At 52.2% G+C, this 16,956-nt stretch overlaps 4 protein-coding genes across 6 annotated transcripts in view; 3 read left to right on the forward strand and 1 right to left on the reverse strand.

Annotated features, from left to right (window-relative positions):
• Positions 1-613, forward strand: part of Xpo5 (exportin 5) — a 45,394-nt gene extending 44,781 nt beyond the window's left edge. The window contains exons 31-32 of the mRNA XM_052745454.1: positions 118-282; positions 455-613. Coding sequence (XP_052601414.1) covers positions 118-282; positions 455-592 — 303 coding nt within the window. The 3' untranslated portion in view covers positions 593-613. The remainder of the gene's footprint in view (positions 1-117; positions 283-454) is intronic.
• A 1,594-nt stretch (positions 614-2,207) lies between these two features.
• Positions 2,208-6,570, reverse strand: Polr1c (RNA polymerase I and III subunit C). The gene is made up of 9 exons (XM_052745467.1): positions 6,439-6,570; positions 6,256-6,327; positions 4,276-4,383; positions 3,889-4,021; positions 3,265-3,384; positions 3,029-3,181; positions 2,763-2,912; positions 2,531-2,647; positions 2,208-2,449 (listed from the first exon to the last, which is right to left on the reverse strand). Exons 1-9 carry the CDS (start codon positions 6,505-6,507, stop codon positions 2,331-2,333), a joined length of 1,041 nt encoding a protein of 346 aa, XP_052601427.1. The 5' UTR covers positions 6,508-6,570; the 3' UTR covers positions 2,208-2,330.
• Positions 6,571-6,678: 108 nt separating this feature from the next.
• On the forward strand, positions 6,679-10,985 carry Yipf3 (Yip1 domain family member 3). The gene is made up of 9 exons (XM_052745466.1): positions 6,679-6,893; positions 7,476-7,673; positions 7,806-7,912; positions 9,306-9,351; positions 9,486-9,578; positions 9,735-9,866; positions 10,041-10,154; positions 10,269-10,392; positions 10,492-10,985. The coding sequence occupies exons 1-9, from the start codon at positions 6,813-6,815 to the stop codon at positions 10,638-10,640; spliced, it is 1,044 nt and encodes a 347-aa protein (XP_052601426.1). The 5' UTR covers positions 6,679-6,812; the 3' UTR covers positions 10,641-10,985.
• Positions 10,986-13,108: 2,123 nt separating this feature from the next.
• On the forward strand, positions 13,109-16,605 carry Lrrc73 (leucine rich repeat containing 73). 3 transcript variants are annotated; one of them, XM_052745468.1, is made up of 7 exons: positions 13,109-13,763; positions 14,349-14,509; positions 14,636-14,698; positions 14,834-14,956; positions 15,296-15,396; positions 15,932-16,154; positions 16,301-16,605. In XM_052745468.1, exons 1-7 carry the CDS (start codon positions 13,492-13,494, stop codon positions 16,369-16,371), a joined length of 1,014 nt encoding a protein of 337 aa, XP_052601428.1. In that variant the 5' UTR covers positions 13,109-13,491; the 3' UTR covers positions 16,372-16,605. The 3 variants fall into 3 exon arrangements, with proteins under 3 accessions (XP_052601428.1, XP_052601430.1, XP_052601429.1); XM_052745469.1 differs by lacking the exon at positions 14,636-14,698 and having other exon boundaries at positions 13,116-13,763; XM_052745470.1 differs by lacking the exons at positions 14,636-14,698; positions 14,834-14,956.
• The last annotated feature ends 351 nt before the right edge of the window (positions 16,606-16,956 follow it).

Genomic DNA, 16,956 nt, shown 5'->3' on the forward strand with positions numbered 1-16,956 from the left:
TGGCCCAAACCCAGGCATCTGCCATCTGCTTATGCTGCCCGAGGGAGGGTGTGCCATGGAATGGGGAAGGTGACAGGCCAAACCTACATCCATTGAGTTCATTCCCCACTTAACTAGCGCCCCAGGTACCTAGAGATAAGAGCAATAATGGAGCAGATCCCTGAAATACACAAGGAGTCTCTGGACCAATTTGACTGCAAGCTTTTAAACCCCTCCCTTCAAAAAGCAGCTGACAAACGCCGGAAGGACCACTTCAAACGTCTCATCGCTGGCTGCATTGGGGTAAGTCTTACATCCCTGTTCCGGCTCCCAGCCCCACACAGTTGCTGTCTTAGACTGTTGTGGGTAAATTCCAAACCAACGAGTCACTGACTGTTCTGATTGTGTGTGTAAGGTAGGGGGTCCTCTGGCCCACAGCTCGGACCCACCATCACTTTTCTCTTGTTCTCTACAGAAACCCTTGGGAGAACAGTTCCGAAAAGAAGTTCACATTAAGAACCTTCCCACACTTTTCAAAAAACCAAAACCAATGCTGGAGACAGAAGTGTTGGACAGTGAGGGGGGTGGACTGGCCACCATCTTTGAACCCTGAATCAAGCTTTTGGGCATCCTTCTCTGGCCTTCGTTGTCATCTCTTCTACCCCTTGTAGCTAATCTCTAGGCCCTTGTACTGCCACCTCACTTTCCACATCAGCCTGGAGATGCTCAGATCCAGGACCAGCTGGAGAAGAGTGGCCCTGTGTGGGGCCCAAGTCACTCTACTGAAGTATTGAGAAAAGGGAGTTAGGACTTACACCATTCCACAGAAACGTCCTAGGGAGATGGCATTCAACTTGCAGTTTGGGCTTTTCCAAGAAAAGCTAGAGCACAATGACCTTCCCCCAGAGCAGCTACACCAGCATGGACAGGACCGGGTGCTGTGCCCAGCACCACTGACCACACTTGCAAGGGCTCAGCCAGTTCCTCTTGGACTACAAGGGACCCACTTGACCCCCTTGCTGCTGGGCTGACAGGGATCCTTCTCTGCTCCCAGGGCATGTTTGGCCTAGGTGCTACATGCTGAACCACACTGAGCCAGTTCTCATGCTCATCTTAAGCAAGGATCTGGCCACTTGGTGGGATCCATGGTACAGGCTTTTGCTAAGGTCTGAGCACAGTCTCCAGGGACAAGAGCTGGGCAGTTTGGTCAAACGTGTTCTTTAAAATGCACGTCCTGCCCTTCAATGAGTGACCCTCAAGGGCTTCCCCAGCCTCAGGCCTACTCGGTAGCACGAGGCCAATCACAATCAGACCAATTAATCTCGTTTCTGGCAAGCTAGCAAAGCCACTGTCCGTTTGGGACTAGCTGAGTCCAGGTGCCTTTGAAAGTTTCTCATGACTCTTCTCAAGGGTTGCTTCATCCCTGGAGGGAACACAAGCAAAGCAAGATGAGTGTGAGGCCTGGCCCTGCCTGTTAGGAAAGGCAGATCTAGCCTGTGTGTCTGCTCTGACAGGCCCACTCGGACCTGGTACAAGCTACAGGCGCACACAGCTAGGTTGGCAAGTGCAGGCTGGGAAAATGGGAACTAGAGTGCCAGGCCTCTGTCTACAGCTGCACAAGGCCATCCCACTTTGCGTGGTACTTGGAGTCTACAGGTTGTCAAGGTGATTCCAGTGTTTCCCTCCAAACCTGATAGCTGCCTACTCCTGTCTGGTTCGCGCTGTGGAGGATGTAGTTGTATTTATTATGTTGTAATATTTTTAACATCCTATGACTTCATGCTAGAAATTTTCTATTGTTTATAGAACCTTTTGTAGAAACTCTAACTCTAAAGGACATCTGCATGTCAGTAAAAATCTCCTTTCGTACACAAAGGGCCCAATCCTCCTTTTTCAAATGAGTGACCCCTCCAAGGTTACTCAGGAGCATCCTGTTGGGTGGACTAAATAGGAGAACCTGTTGATGGTTTCTATCCGTGACCAGCAGAAGGAGATGGCTATCTTCTGTTGAGCAGTCGGTGGTAACACGGCTGAAGCTAAAGATCCGCCTTTTTCATTGGAAGGAAGCCCAGGAGACAGGTGATAAGAAGCACATCCCCACAGCTAGTGTAATTCAGCCTCTCAGACAGCTTTATGACCTGGAAGCCTCTGCTTGGTCCTTAGTTGTTAATGTTAACTCTTTGAGGCAAGGCTCCTTATTTTTAGACAAAAGTAATTATGAAAAAAAATTTTCCTAGTATATCAATTTATTTACATCAAAGGCCTTACAAAGGCAGAAGTCTTAGTCTGTGGCACATTTAATAAAATGTATTGACTGAAAATGAGACCATCCCAGAAGTGCTGTGGAAGCCTCAGTCCATCTGGCCCGCGTCTAGTTCATCCAGGAACCGCCGGCACTTCCCCATCAGTATCTTGATAGCTTCACTCACCAACACATCTGGCGGCAACACTCCAGTGGACTCAACAGAAACTAGGGACCAAAAAGACACTTTAGCCCTGGCAGGATTTACCTAGTTCAAAATCCAAAGAGTACCATACCACCCCCACTCACAGATATAATGGTCCCGGACCCGGGCAAGCCGCACAGCCTTCTTCAGCTTCTCATTCCGGAAGATTTCTCTGCTAAAGGTATCCAGCCGAGCATTGGCAACCCTGGCCAACTTTTTACCTGAGGAAAACAATGTTACACCTTAGCTTAATCAAGTCTAAGGGATTTTCTTTTCTGCCACCTTCAAAGAAAGTACACTCAAATCTTCATTACAACAGTATGCCAAACACCATACCTTGTACTTCCTGAACCTCAATCACACCCGGGGAGAAGCAGCGGCTCAGCTCCTCAGCCGCCTCCCCTTCCACAGGTTCAAGCAGAGTGATGTCTGGCAGGAGCCTGTAGCTGGCTGTTGCCACCGGTGAGAACTTGGCATGATCTTTGCCTGTGAGAAACTCTGTTATTCTTCTGTGCCAGGGACAACAACCCCAGTTGAGCTCCTTGGTTACACCATGCACTACAGACTCGCGCCCACCCAGGGCAGACTCACTGGGTTCTTACCAATGCCCTTGACGCAGTGCATAATCAAGTCAATCTCCTGGCCAGGCCGAAGCTGAGCAATGAGGATGTCGTCGTGCACTGGGCGAATTGTGCCCTCCGGGAAGACATCAGCCTGGTTTCCCAAGGGGACCCATGTCATATGCCTGGTATATACTGGAGGGAAATATGTCAGAAGATCCCAGATCCTAAAATTAGCACCCATCAGCCTGTGGGCCCTCTTCCTTCCCACTGCTCACCTTTGTGGTTCACATAGAGTTCATTGGGGTCAGAGGAATCCTTAGCAGCACTGGGGTTCCTGGTACACCTGACCTGCAGCCGAAACTGCAAAGTGTCTATCTCAGTTCCTTCCTCCTCCCCTGTATAAATGAGGAAGCAGGGTTGTGTTGTTTCAGACAGGGTTGGATAGCCCTGGCTGTCCTGGAATTCACTACGTGAATCAGGCCGGCCTTGAGCTCAGGAGAGATCAGCCTGCAGCTAGCTCTATGTGCACCATGCCTGGCCCTAGCCCTGACTAATAATAGGGGCTGGCAAGAAGGCTGAGTAAAGATGTCAGGCAAACCTGAAGACCTGAGTTCAATCCCTGGAACCCACGTGAAAACATACTCCAGAGTTGTCCTCTGACCTCCACACCCATGTGTACATGCACACAAAGTTCTTAAAAGAATGAAAATACATCCGAGTGCTGAAAGCCTTTATGTATATACAGACAAAGTTAAGGCAAGGACAAGTGTTCTCCCAGACGAAAGCCAACGTACAAAACACTAACTACCTCGACTAAGGTTATACAGTAGTAAACCTGGGATCTGAGTCCACAATCGACTTCAGAACAGTTCCTCTACTTAATCTCATCTCAGCCTCACCTTGGTTCCGATATTCAAAAAGACGAGGATCAGCAAGAATGGGGATGAGTCCCAGGCGGTGAGCAAGGATCTCATCCTGGACAATGGATGTGTTATTGTACACCAGAACCTTTTCCACAGCCATTGTTGGCACCTGTCCAAGAAAGCAGAATCATCCAACTGTAAAAACCCAACAGATCTCCACCTCCCTCCCTGCCTGGGAAAATAAAAGACAGCTCTTTTATTTTGTTCTTCAGATTTCTGAGCCAGGGTTTCACTATGTAGTCACTGTGTGCTCATCTTAGAGGTGTGACCCATCCCACCTGCCTGGGAGGGATGGCTTTGGGGACATTTCTACTAATGAGGTGATGATAGTTTCCCCACTCCAGCCCCCACATCTTCTACTACCTCAGCTAACAGAATTCTCCGGAAAGCATTAGCAATGGCAGCATCAATCCCCACCATGTCGAACTCCAATGTATTTTCATCCATATGTACTATGTCCACACGGAAATTCTAGAGGGACAGAGAAAGAACTATGAACACCTGTTTCCTTGTGTAATTCACACCTCCCTCTGTGATTACTCCCACCTTGGCAATGTCTCTCAATGTTTCCACCCTCTCTCATCCTAAAGCATTCCTCTGCCTAGATGATCACTAGACCTTTGTCTCCAGCCCCGTTCTTGAGTTTCGTAAGAAGCCTGTCTGTTTTTGTCTTTTTCTGTTGCTTTTTTTTTTTTTTTTTTTTTTTTTCTAAGACAGGGTTTCCCTGGCTGTCCTGGAACTCTCTCTGTGAGGACCAGGCTGGCCTCAAATTCACAGAAATACGTACCCCTGTCTTCTGTGTGCTAGGATTAAATGTGTACACCACTATGTCTGGCTTCCCAGTTTTGTTTTAAAGACCCTAAGCAATATGGCTCCACACAAACAACCCACAAAGGCTACTGTACTAAAGAGCAGAACTTCCCACACTACTTAAACCAGTTAATAATACTGTGTTTCTGCTGTTTTTAGTTTTTTAAACCCCTTTTTTTTCAAACTCTATTGCCTTGGTTTCTGAACACCAATTTAGTACTCTCTTCTGACATTCCTTCTAAATTCTCTCTTCCACTCACCCTGTAAATGTTACTTTCTCCCAGGTTCTAGTCTCCTGGGTGACTTCAACCACACTCTTAGCTTAAGTGACTACTCAGCAACTCCCAAAACTTGGTCTCACTTGATCTCACTTCAAACATCATCCATTTGACCTGTACACTTCACACACAGGAATTTAAAGTATTATTGCTCTTGTTCTCCTGTTTACCAAATGACACAATCAGCCATCAATACAGGTCTCCAGTGGGGCCGGAGAGGTGGCTCCCGGGTTAAGAGCAGTTCATTGCTCTTGAAGAACTGGGTTTAGTTCCCAGCACCCATGTGGTGGCTCACAACCATCCGTAACTCCAGTTCCAGACCTAACTTCCTCCTCAGATTTCCCAGGTCACCAGCCACACACATGGTGCACAAATACACATGCAAACAAACACATAAGGCCCCCCAAAAAGGGTTTACGTCCCGAAAGTCACAAGGTCCTTTTTTTCCACACACACACAGCCCTCACCAAAGCAACGACACATATTTGTTAGTTCTCTCTCACTCTGTGCTCCATTTCCACTATCAGTGGAATCCAGTCGTGCCCTCCATCTCAGCTCCCATACACTTATCTAGCAGACTTGCCAGAATTCATTCCCTCTCAGCTATTAAGGTAGCAAAATTTGGCCTACTGAAAAATTCTCTTTAATTCGGGCGTGGTAGTGCACGCCTTTAATCTCAAGCGCTCGGGAGGTAGAAGCGAGTTTCAGGACAGCCAGGGATACACACAGAAACCTGTCTCAAAAAACAAACAAAAAAGCTCTCTATTAACCTGCAGAGCTTAAGATGCACCCCAATCTTGTCTGCCACTCATGCCGACATACTGACATCTGACAATAATTTACTGCTGGAACAGGATCAGAGCAAACTTTACACAAGTGTTTATAATAACGCTCCATTTAGGCCTTCATAGCTCAGCTTTTATTCAAAGTTAAATGCTTAATTCAGATGTCATTTCCTTCACTGACCCTTAACTACGTCCTTCCAACTGGATGGATTAAGTGCGTCTACGTGATTGCCCTACCCCATCCCAGCCATCCTCTCCGCTATTTCATTATACTGGAATCATTTGTTTACGTGGTCCATTACCCCACCGAGAGTGAATAACTTGTTCCAGGAACAGGAGCCGTGTCTGACGGCCCGTCCACGGAACACCTAGCACATGGCTCGTTTTATGAAAGCAGCGACCCCCAACCCCAAAACCAACTTGTGAGGTCTGGCCCCTCAAGCCGTCTGGACACCTGCAGCGCCGCCCACCTTCTCGAAGCGGTCCTGGTCCCAAGCATCATCATAACCCGAATAGTTACCGGGGAAGTCAGTGGTATGGACCTGGAACAGACAGATGTGTTCACGAAAGGGCAGTGAGGTCCAGCCCCGAACCAGACCTCCCCCTCCTCCCTGCCCCGCCTTCATCTCTCCTGAGTTCAGATCAGAGCTTACATTGCGAACCCCGAACTCTCCTAGAACCACGCGAGTCCGCATTTCCTCCACTGCCTGAGCCGCCGCCATTTTCCACTATTCGCCGCAAGGGAAGCCTCCAAATCCGCGCATGCGTACAAGAGGCCCGTCGCCGTCTCCGAGGCAACGCTCCGCCTCCTGAACTCTTAAATGTCGCGATATCCTGCCCCGCCTCCGTCCACGTCCTTCACTTCCGGACGTCAATTGGGGCCAAACATCCGGGTTTCGCCTTTTTGCATTCCGGCGGATACTACCTCGCCCTCTCTCTTCTCTGGACGTCTTTCTTCTTCACTCGGGCTCAGATCTCACACTTTTCCCACGCGCGCGAGTTTCAGCGACGGAAAGCCTCGAGGGACATGGCGGCTACGGCGGCGCCGGCCAGCGGCGTCCGAAATGGAGCTGGCCCGGAGTGGGGAGGCTTCGAAGAAAACATCCAGGTATTAGAACCCCCGCGACCAGCAGCCCCCGGGCTGATGGCCGTCCCAAGTGTGGTAGCTGTTCTCCCTCGCGGCCTGGTAGTCGGCTCCATTGCAACACCTTCTGAGCTCTCTGAGCGAAAGTCTGTGGGGCTTGTGCTGACGTGAAAGGGCCAGGCTACGGCTCCAGCGGGCCTCGGCTCTCTGCCTGCCCGGAGCTTTGTGGACAGGTTGGAAGGTCTGTCTGGGTCATACATAGTGTACGGCTAGAGGGTAGGATTCACTGACGCTCCCCAAAGATAGACTGTGAGCATAGCTTGTTTGAGGGTTGGAGAAGGCAGCTGGGCTCTTGTGCAGCTCCCTGAAGCGTTGAGAGGGAAACTAGGAGAACAGCGTGAATTGCAGGTAAGTAGTAGGTTTCCTGAACTACAGAAGTGTGGCAACCAAGAGTTGTGTGAGCAGTGAAAGGACGGAGTATGGCCCGACCGGTAGCAGTTTCAGTGTCCTCACCAGTGCAAGAGCCAAGCCTCAAACCATGAGATGAGCAGAGAACAGAAGGATGCGACGGAAGGGCTCCTCACTCTAGGAACAATGTCTTCACAGGGTGGGGGCTCGGCTGTGATTGATATGGAGAACATGGATGATACCTCAGGCTCCAGCTTCGAGGATATGGGTGAGCTGCATCAGCGCCTGCGTGAGGAAGAAGTAGATGCTGATGCAGCTGCTGCAGAGGAAGAGGATGGGGAGTTCCTTGGCATGAAAGGCTTTAAGGGACAACTGAGCCGGCAGGTGGCTGATCAGGTAAGCAGATGGGAAAGCGGACCCATGTATGTCCCAATTGATGTAGGTTTCCAGTTAGAATTACACAGAAATCTAGCAGAGACTGGGTAACAGTCTAGAGCCAAGAGTTTCATAATACCCGTCTCCCTTCAGATGTGGCAGGCAGGGAAGAGACAAGCTTCCAGGGCCTTCAGCTTGTATGCCAACATCGACATCCTGAGACCCTACTTTGATGTGGAGCCTGCCCAGGTCCGAAGCAGGTGAGGAGCCTTCCCAGAAGAGTCTGACCTTCATCCAGAGTGCAGTCAGATACTGAGCCCTAAGCTCTGGTGGGCTCCCCTACTTGTAACCCCAGCACCCTAGTCACCAAACCTGTTGCTGAATACACCGCACTGGAAGCACACTGGCCTTGTTCTCTGTCTGGTGTGGCACCATCTTCCCGCCACACCTCGCTCACACAGCACTTGCTGTGTTCTCAGCCCTCCCCAGTTGGTCCTCGGCCAGGACTCCTAGACAGCTCCACTTTCTTCTCCCAGGTGGTTCTTCAAGCTGCTGTACGTTCTCATTCCTGGGTCAAACTCCTCAAGAGCAAGCTCTGCTGCCTTTATCCTTTTTTTTTTTTTTAGACTCTTTTCTCTCTGGCATCAAAACAGAGTATCAGAGCATAGTCATTAGCGGCCTCAAGAACTGGATTCAATGCTGGCTTGGTTCTTTGTTCATCCTTTAAGTAGTGCTGATACAAAACCTGGGGCCACTATACATTGAGTTTTTATTCTATGATATCTGATTCATTGGTGAAGATAGGCGGGAGCCTTGACATTGAGTGCAGTCACAACGTAGTACTCTAGTATGACTGGGACACACAGGAGGGACACTTGAGCCCAGAAAGGCTGCAATGTCCAAAAGGGAAGGCTTCCCAGAGGAAGTAATATCTTAATTAAAAAGAGCAATCCAGGCTGGAGAGATGGCTCAGTGGTTAAGAGCACTAGCTGTTCTTCCAGAGGTCCTGAGTTCAATTCCCAGCAACCACATGGTGGCTCACAACCATCTAGGTTGAGATCTGGCGCCCTCTTCTGGCCTGCAAGGACACATGCAGACACAACACTGTATACATAATAAATTTATAAATCTTTAAAAAAAAAAAGAACAATCCAAGAAACAAGAGTAACTGAAGGTGTAGTGGCCATAGGCAAAGAAAGAAAAGATCTCTTTTTATTCTGTGTGGAATTTTTCATACCACTTTAAGTATATTTTTCAAGAAAAATGCTAACTGCCTAGAAGAATAGTAATTAGAAAGAGTCAGGAAGTGTCCTGCTTCCTCGGTAGTTGCGCTGTTCCCAGGGCTTCTACATTTTGGGTGCCTTCTGCAGATGTCTGCCTGCCTTCTATAGGCCATGTAGGTAAACGGTCAAATCCTCCGGTCTCTCCAAGGTTTCTGAATAGCTGCTACTCCACTCACCTCAGAGGGCTGTCCTTCCTCAAAGTGATTTTTTTCATTCCCTGTCTTTACCCCCTCCCCCTTCCCCTCTTATCCAGTATGTCCTCTGGGCCAGCCCTATTCCCTGGCGGTAGAGACATGAGTAAGAGTCAGACCCTGCCCTCCAGAACCTCAGCATAGCTGCATCTGCCCTCATCTCTCCTCTCCTCTCCCAGGCTCCTGGAGTCCATGATCCCTGTCAAGATGGTCAACTTCCCCCAGGTGACTAGGGAAAGGCATGTCTGCAGAGGAGGGGGAGGCATCAGGGTAGAGGGTGGGCTGCCAGGCCAAGCCTGAGCAGGTGTGAAGAGAAGAGGCATTGCAGCCTCCAGTCTGAATGTGTTGTGTATTGACAGAAAGTCGCAGGTGAGCTCTATGGACCTCTCATGCTGGTCTTCACACTAGTGGCCATCCTCCTCCATGGGATGAAGACATCTGATACCATTATCGTAAGCAAGACACAGGCCTTGGGGAAGGGGGCGTGGCTGATGGGGCTTGCAGACTGCCTGAGGATATGATGGTGGAGTGAGACAAGAGCAGCCCCTGCCGAAAGCCCTGGTGAGGCTGAGATCAGAGGTGCCCTAAGCAGAGCCTTCACCCCACAGCGTGAGGGCACCCTGATGGGCACAGCCATTGGCACCTGCTTCGGATACTGGCTGGGTGTTTCGTCGTTCATTTCTTTCCTTGCCTACCTGTGCAATGCCCAAATCACCATGCTCCAGATGCTGGCACTGCTGGTAAGGAGCCGAGCCTGGGAGTGGGCAGGGAGAGCCCAAGATAAGGAAGGCCTTGGTCTGCTGCTCTCCAGGAGTCTGTGGGCCTGCGGTGGGAAGAGCAGCAGGCCAAAGACCCCACCAAGGGGCAGAAGGCCACTCCAGCCCAAGTGAGGATCCTCTCCTCTCTCTCCCCAGGGCTATGGCCTCTTTGGGCACTGCATCGTCCTGTTCATCACCTACAACATTCACCTTCATTCGCTCTTCTACCTCTTCTGGCTGCTGGTGGGTGGGCTCTCCACCCTGCGCATGGTAAGCTGAGCAGGTTTGCTGTCCACCCCACAAAGGGCTCTCCAGCTTCTGCCCTGGGTATCTCCATCCATCCCTTTGAAACAGGCCTTCTGAACCGTGTACCTGTGGCCCTAGGTGGCAGTGTTGGTGTCGAGGACTGTCGGCCCCACCCAGCGGCTGCTCCTCTGTGGCACACTGGCCGCTCTACACATGCTCTTCCTGCTCTATCTGCATTTTGCCTACCACAAGGTGGTGGAGGGTAAGTGGCCAGAGGGCCTGTGTGGGGGCCTGGGCTGGATGAGCTCACCTGGGGGCCTGCCCAGCCAGTTCTCACTCATCCTCATCCTTCCTTCTTTAGGGATCCTGGACACTCTGGAGGGCCCCAATGTCCCGCCCATGCAGAGGGTCCCTAGAGACATCCCTGCTGTGCTCCCTGCTGCCAGGCTTCCTGTCACTGTGGTCAATGCCACTGCCAAGGCAATAGCAGTGACCCTGCAGTCACACTGATCCTGCCTGAGACCCTTGGCCAGCCCTGACCCCCGCTCTGGGGCAGAGGGAGATCAAAGGACAGTACTGAGGACGTGTGTCTCTCTGATGAGGTCTGCGGCAACCACTGAGCTCTTGCTGCCTAAACACCTCCTGGGCACAGGTCTTGGCTTCTGAAAGGCACAAGGCCAAGGAACTCCTGGCCAGGACTGCAAGCCTTTGCAGCCAGGTGCAGAATATGGGTCAGCTCTTCTGAGGCCCTCCCCATCCACCCCTTTTTCTCTCCCTCCCCTCTTGTCTTGCTAAATATAGACTTGGTAATTAAACTATTGACTGGAGTCTGGAACTCCAGCTCCTGTCCAGGCATTCTCCTGTCGCCCTGCTTCTGATCCACATTGCTGTTCTGTCGGTGGTGATGGTCTATGCCTTCTGTGCCCTCACTCAGGCAGGACGGAGGAAGGACAGGCAGCCTGCTTAGAAGGCAGCAGCTGCTTGTAGAAACTGTCCCTGAGGGCTGGAGACACTTGACCCACAGAGCAGCAGGCAGACCCCAAGCAGGAGAGCCGCAGTGCTCGTGTGGATGTACACCAGGCTTAACTCTAGGCTGGCTGTCCTTTCGAGACACCAAAGCAGCAGTGACAAAATGAACATAAACTGACTCCATCATTACAAGGACCTTCTGTACCGGGTTGCTGAAGTAATGTCCACATAGAGCTGACAATTGAGCCAAACCTGGTTTTACTGAAGCTTTAGTTTCCTGTCCTCCCTCCAAATGTTATATTTAAACAACACCCCCCTTAACCTCCACTGAAGAAGTAAATTCAGGCTGAGCATGTATTCTTTAATCCCAGCACTCAGGAGGCACAGGCAGGTGGATCTCTGTGACTTCAAGGCCAGCCTAGTCTACAGAGTGAGTTCCAGAACAGTCAGGGCCACACAGTGAGACCCTGTTTCAATAAAAAGTAAATTTAGGGTGCTGGTTAAAAGCAGACACTGCTTTTTGAGGGGATTTAAGTTCTATTGCCAGCACCCTTTGTGGGTGGCTCACAACTGCTTGTAACTCCAGCTCCAGGAGCTCCAACAGTCTCTGAGGGTACCCGCTCTCACGACACAGACACATGCATACACATAATAAAAACAAAATTGGGGCCGGGCGGTGGTGGCGCACGCCTTTAATCCCAGCACCCGGGAGGCAGAGCCAGGCGGATCTCTGTGAGTTCGAGGCCAGCCTGGGCTACCAAGTGAGTTCCAGGAAAGGCGCAAAGCTACACAGAGAAACCCTGTCTCTAAAAACCAAAAAAAAAAAAAAAAAAAAAAAAAAAAAACAAAATTGGGGTAGAGAGATGGCTCAGGGGTTAATTAAGAGTTCAGTGCTCTTGCCCAGGACCTGGATTCAGTGGTTCAGTTCCCAGCTTCCACAGTTGGGTGGCTCAGATTTTCCTGTAACTCTACCACCCTCTTCTGGCTTCTGCAGGCACCTATACTCCTGTAGTATACACAAACACACAAATTTAAAAAAAAAAAATCAAATAGTTAACAGGAGGAAGGCTTTTGACAGTAAAGGTTTTTGTTTTTTGGTGGTTGTTTGTTTGTTTGTTTGCGGGGCCGGGGAGGTTCCAGACAAAGTCTCATTATGTAGCTCTGTCTATCCTTTAACTCAATCTGTAGACCAGGATGGCCTCGAACTCACTGAGATCCGCCTGCCTGTGCATCCCAAGTGCTGGGATTAAAGGCATATGCCACCACCGCCCAGCTTCTAGCTCACTTTTTAATTAAAAGGAAAAAAAAGTGGCTCTTCCTATTACACTGCCCTGTTGCACAAATGAAGCCCCCATGGAGATAGCAAGCATAGAGAGAAAATCCAGCTTCACTACTCCTGCCGCTTTACAATCTCGCCACCCCACCCCATTCCTACAGCTTTGGGTTGGTCTGACACCCTTTGGTTTTGGCAATCCCATTCTCCTGGATGTTAAAACGTCTTCAAGGCTGTTTCACCTGCCATACCCCAAGGTTCTGTCCGGTGCAGCTATATTGACCGCGAAGTCCCCGTGGGTTGGAATCCCCACGCATGCTACGGCTCGCGTCACTGGGACATGGGGGCGGGGCGCGGCACGGATTAAAGGGCCTAGGGACTGCCAAGCAGAATCGATTGTCCAGGGTCTTGGCGAAGGCGCGGAATCTCTAGATTTAGACCTTAAGAATGGAGAAGCACGGGAGAATAAGTGAAAGAAGCCGAAATGGCATCAAAGGTTGTCTCAACGTGACTTGCCTCCACCCTCCCCACGTGACGCTGTATCCCTCTACCTTCTTTTCACGCTGTCAAGCCCTCGGATCCTAGTTCTTCACCCTGAGACACGCATCGCACACCGGCCGCGTGGTCCATGCCGGGCTGGGGGGCGGGGCGAGAGCCAGTGACGCAACCGTTGCCATAGGAACTCGCCGCCTGCTCCGGCGCCGCAGCTGAAGCCGAGCTGCATCCCGCCCCGGCTGTCCCCGCGAGCCCTGCTGCCGGGCCCGGGGGCCGGCAGAGCGGGCGCGGCCTCCAAAGCCGCGAGGGAGAGGACTAGCGCGGGGCGGCTGCAGCTCGGTCCTCGGGCCGCCCCCGCCCCCGCGCCGCTCCCTCCTCCGCGCCTCCGCATCCCGGACCTGCGCCTGCTTTCGCTCCCGCCGCGGCCCCGGGCTCGCTTCGTCGCCACCACAGCCGCGGTTGCCTCGGCTCCGCCGCAGCCTCGGCCGCCTCCGCCTCCGCTCCGGCTGCGACCCCAACCGAGACCGTGACCTCAGTCCCCGCCCCGCCCCCGCCCGCAGCCGGGACAACTTGTGCCCAGGCCGGGACACCGGCGCCAGCCCCCAAGGCCCAGTCGTGGGGACCATGCTGCCCAGCTCCATCCAGATTTCGGGGGAGCCGCTGTCAGGCGCCGAGGTGCGGGACATCTGCCGCGGCCTGCGCGACAACGCGGTGCGCCTGCTCTCGCTGCGCGGCTGTCGCCTGTGCGACCGCGACTTCGGCCGCATCTGCCGGGCCCTAGCTGGAGCCACGTCCCTGGCGCAGCTCAACCTTAACCTGGGCGTCGTGTCCAGCCCCAGCCGCATCAAGCAGCTGGCGGAAGCGCTACGGACCAACCGCTCCATCCAGTCCCTCTTGTGAGTGTGTCCCCTCGCAAGGGGGTCCCGGCTACTGCACCCCCTACCACCTCCTGTATCTCCGCATTACCTTCCAGTACCTGTTTTCCCACCGTCCCAGCCTCTAATACACACCTCATCTTTCTTCTGGGTCCACCACACCCTCCCAGAAACATGGATCGTTTCTAGACTTTGCTCCACATTCAGACCCGCAGGAGAGCTGGGATGCCTAGCCTTCCTGGTAGGGAATGTCGTTCCTCCCCACCCCACCCCCAGTTACTTCATTGTGAAGCCCCTCATTTCTGAGGAAGGGTCACCTCCCATGGAGACTACAGCCCAGCCCTTCCAGCCCTACCCACTGAAGGATCTCAGAGGCCCGTGAGCATGTGTGCTGGCGAGCATGTGTGCTGGCTCCCCAGTCCTATCCACACACCCCTCCTTGTGCAATGTTCTTATTACCAGTTCCTACCCCAGAAAAGAAACCAAATCGTACTCCTTCAAATCTAGAATTTCCATTTTTTCCCTTCCCATCCTTGTCTCGGGAGGGGCAGCTTTCCCAAACAGATAAGGCTGGTGATTCATAATTCATCTCGTCTCAACCTTCAGCCTGCATGGGAGCCCACTGACAGATGCGGGACTTGCCTTGCTGAACCCGGCCCTGGCTCTCCACCCTGCCCTTGTGGCTCTTGACCTGGGGGACTGCATGCTGGGTGATGAAGCCATCAACCTTATCTGTGGTCTCCTCCCTCCAGATGGGGCCAAGTCTGGTGAGCAGGGCCCTACTGAGTGCATGGGCTAGTGTGACTGATGAAGGGTGAATGCACAGGAGGGGGTGTGGCCCAGTGCTGAGAGCTGGGAGGGTGCAGTAAGAATGCCTTTTTTATCATTCTCAGGAAGGGAGACACTTAGGGACAGAGCCCAGTGGAAACACAGTGACCCAGGCAGGGGAGGAGTGAGTAGGTCCCTAATTGCTCCAGACTACTGTGGTTGGGGGCAAGGTGACTCCCAGCAATTAGGCTAACCCCATAGATACAGGGTGGAGAAGGGACTGACTCTACCCATCCTGGGTTCTCACTAATACTGCTGCCTAGGTTTGAAGGAGCTAACACTGAGTGCCAACCCTGGCATCACCCCTAAGGGCTGGAGCCGCCTCGCCATTGCTGTGGCCCACAGCTCCCAAGTCCGCGTCCTCAACCTGGACTACAACCCCCTGGGTGAGCTTAAGATCATTCCCCTCAATTCTCACTGCTCCCACCCTATCCAAAACCTTCAGACCACCAGTTGCCATAGTAACCCCCACTCAAGGGAGGGAAGATCAGTGAGAGCCCCCAAGGGGTCTCATAAAGGAGCCATCCTTCATGGAGTACCAGATGACCAACAGGTAGGTTAAAGCCTCAATCAGAACCCGTGGATCTGACTTGCTTCATCTCCAAATGCTCACTTCCTGGCCACTCACCTGTGTCTCCTGGCCAGGCATCGTGGTCCTGACCAGGACTAAGGATTAACAGACCTCTATTTTCTCAGATGGCTGAGAATTTGTGCTCTCTCCCTAGGTGACCATGTGGCAGGGATGCTGGCTGTAGCTGTGGCCTCAAGCCGTACCCTAGAAGTCCTAGACTTGGAGGGCACAGGGCTCACCAACCAGTCAGCTCAGGTGAGAGGCCATCATGTTTTGGAGACAAGCTAGGGGAAAGGGTGAAATAATCATCATGTCTGGGAACAGACCCAAGGGCTGGTCTGTTGGACCCAAGGGAGCTGCCTAAATTGTGGGGTTTTTTGTGGGGGAGGGGTTCCGAGACAGGATTTCTCTGTGTAGCTTTGGTGCCTGTCGTGGATCTCGCTCTGTAGCCCAGGCTGGCCTTGAACTCACAGAGATCCGCCTGGCTCTGCCTCCCGAGTGCTGGGATTAAAGGCATGCGCCACCACGTTTTATTTATCAATCAGTTTTAATTTTACAATTTATTATTTATTATTTTATGTGAAGGAATGTTTTACCTATATGTCTGTGGTGCACATGGAGGCCAGAAGATGGTGTCAGATCTCCTGCAACTGGAGTTATAGATGGTGATGAACAGCCATGTGGGTGCTGGGAATTGAAACCTGGTCCTTAGGAAGAGCAGCCATTGCCTGTAACCACTGAGCCACACCCGTCCTGTGTTTATTCTTTTCTGTGCTCTTCCATTCCTCAGACCCTGCTGGACATGGTAGAAAATTACCCAACAGCTTTGCGGAGTCTGGTATTGGCCGAGAACAGCATTAGCCCAGAGCTGCAGCAGCAGATCTGTGACCTCCTCTCTGAGGGGGAAGAAGAGGAAGAGGTGGCAGGAGGGGCTGTGGATACACAGGAATGGGGGCGAGGGCGGGAGCCTGCGGCCCATCAGCGGGGTGGCAGCTCCTGGATGTGCCCCAGTGGTAAGAACCTGGAGAAGGGATGAGAGCTAGGTCTGGAAGATTTGGAACAAGGGGGTGAGGCTGGGAAACCAGGCCATGGCTTTTGTTTATTTGTGGTGCTCACTAAGGCATGACTGGTGGCTGAACACCCTTCTGCCCTCCCACAGATCCCAGCTCTCAGATGGTGCTAATGACATCAGGACTAGGGGACAGTCTACTGGCCGAGACCGAGATGTGACCCTCCACTTGGGCTTCTGTGCATTGTTACGTTTGTCTGTATCCCCACTACCTTCCCCCATAGGGCAGGGAAAGGTCCTGGCTGGGGTTCTGGCAGTCCGTAGTTGTGGGAGGCTCTGGAAGCTGTCACTGGGCATCAGCCTTGAGGGGTGGGGGGACTTGAACTTTGAACTTGTTGGCAGCTCTGGCTGCAACCCGCTGGCTCGGAACAGATTTTATAAACTCTACAACCTGGCTTGCGGCTGTAGTCACTGGGGATGACCAATGGGAGGGCCTGGCAGTGCCACTGACCAGAAATTAGGGGTATCACCCTACAGCTCACTCTACGTCTGCCTAGGTCTAGGACCTAGGGGTCCTGGGAGTTCAGATGACACCTGAAGATAACTAGAGTGAGGAGCTGGGCTGAACTTTACCCTCCTTCTGCAGGGAAGCTTATCATTACCCCTTCTGTTACCTGAGCACCCCCTCCCCATGCCTGGGCCACGGGAAGCCAGGCAGAATGGGCTAAAGGGGGGGTCTCTGGCAAAGACTAGGAAACGCTGGACTAGAAATACGTAAGTGCTGGAGTGTTCAGCAGTTAACACGT

Source organism: Peromyscus californicus, unplaced genomic scaffold (genome assembly GCF_007827085.1).
Source record: "Peromyscus californicus insignis strain IS unplaced genomic scaffold, ASM782708v3 Scaffold_19__1_contigs__length_69161282, whole genome shotgun sequence".
NCBI lineage: Eukaryota > Metazoa > Chordata > Mammalia > Rodentia > Cricetidae > Peromyscus > Peromyscus californicus.

Coding starts and splice junctions, on each gene's coding strand:
- Polr1c (XM_052745467.1), bottom strand. CDS start 6,507: ATGGCGGCGGCTCAGGCAGTGGAGGAAATGCGGACTCGCGTGGTTCTA. Junction 3,182..3,264: donor ACTCTATGTGAACCACAAAG/GTGAGCAGTGGG, acceptor ATTTCCCTCCAG/TATATACCAGGCATATGACA. Junction 2,913..3,028: donor GCACTGCGTCAAGGGCATTG/GTAAGAACCCAG, acceptor AGTTTCTCACAG/GCAAAGATCATGCCAAGTTC.
- Yipf3 (XM_052745466.1), top strand. CDS start 6,813: ATGGCGGCTACGGCGGCGCCGGCCAGCGGCGTCCGAAATGGAGCTGGC. Junction 9,579..9,734: donor AGACATCTGATACCATTATC/GTAAGCAAGACA, acceptor TTCACCCCACAG/CGTGAGGGCACCCTGATGGG. Junction 10,393..10,491: donor CTACCACAAGGTGGTGGAGG/GTAAGTGGCCAG, acceptor TTCCTTCTTTAG/GGATCCTGGACACTCTGGAG.
- Lrrc73 (XM_052745468.1), top strand. CDS start 13,492: ATGCTGCCCAGCTCCATCCAGATTTCGGGGGAGCCGCTGTCAGGCGCC. Junction 14,957..15,295: donor CCTGGACTACAACCCCCTGG/GTGAGCTTAAGA, acceptor CTCTCTCCCTAG/GTGACCATGTGGCAGGGATG. Junction 15,397..15,931: donor TCACCAACCAGTCAGCTCAG/GTGAGAGGCCAT, acceptor TCCATTCCTCAG/ACCCTGCTGGACATGGTAGA.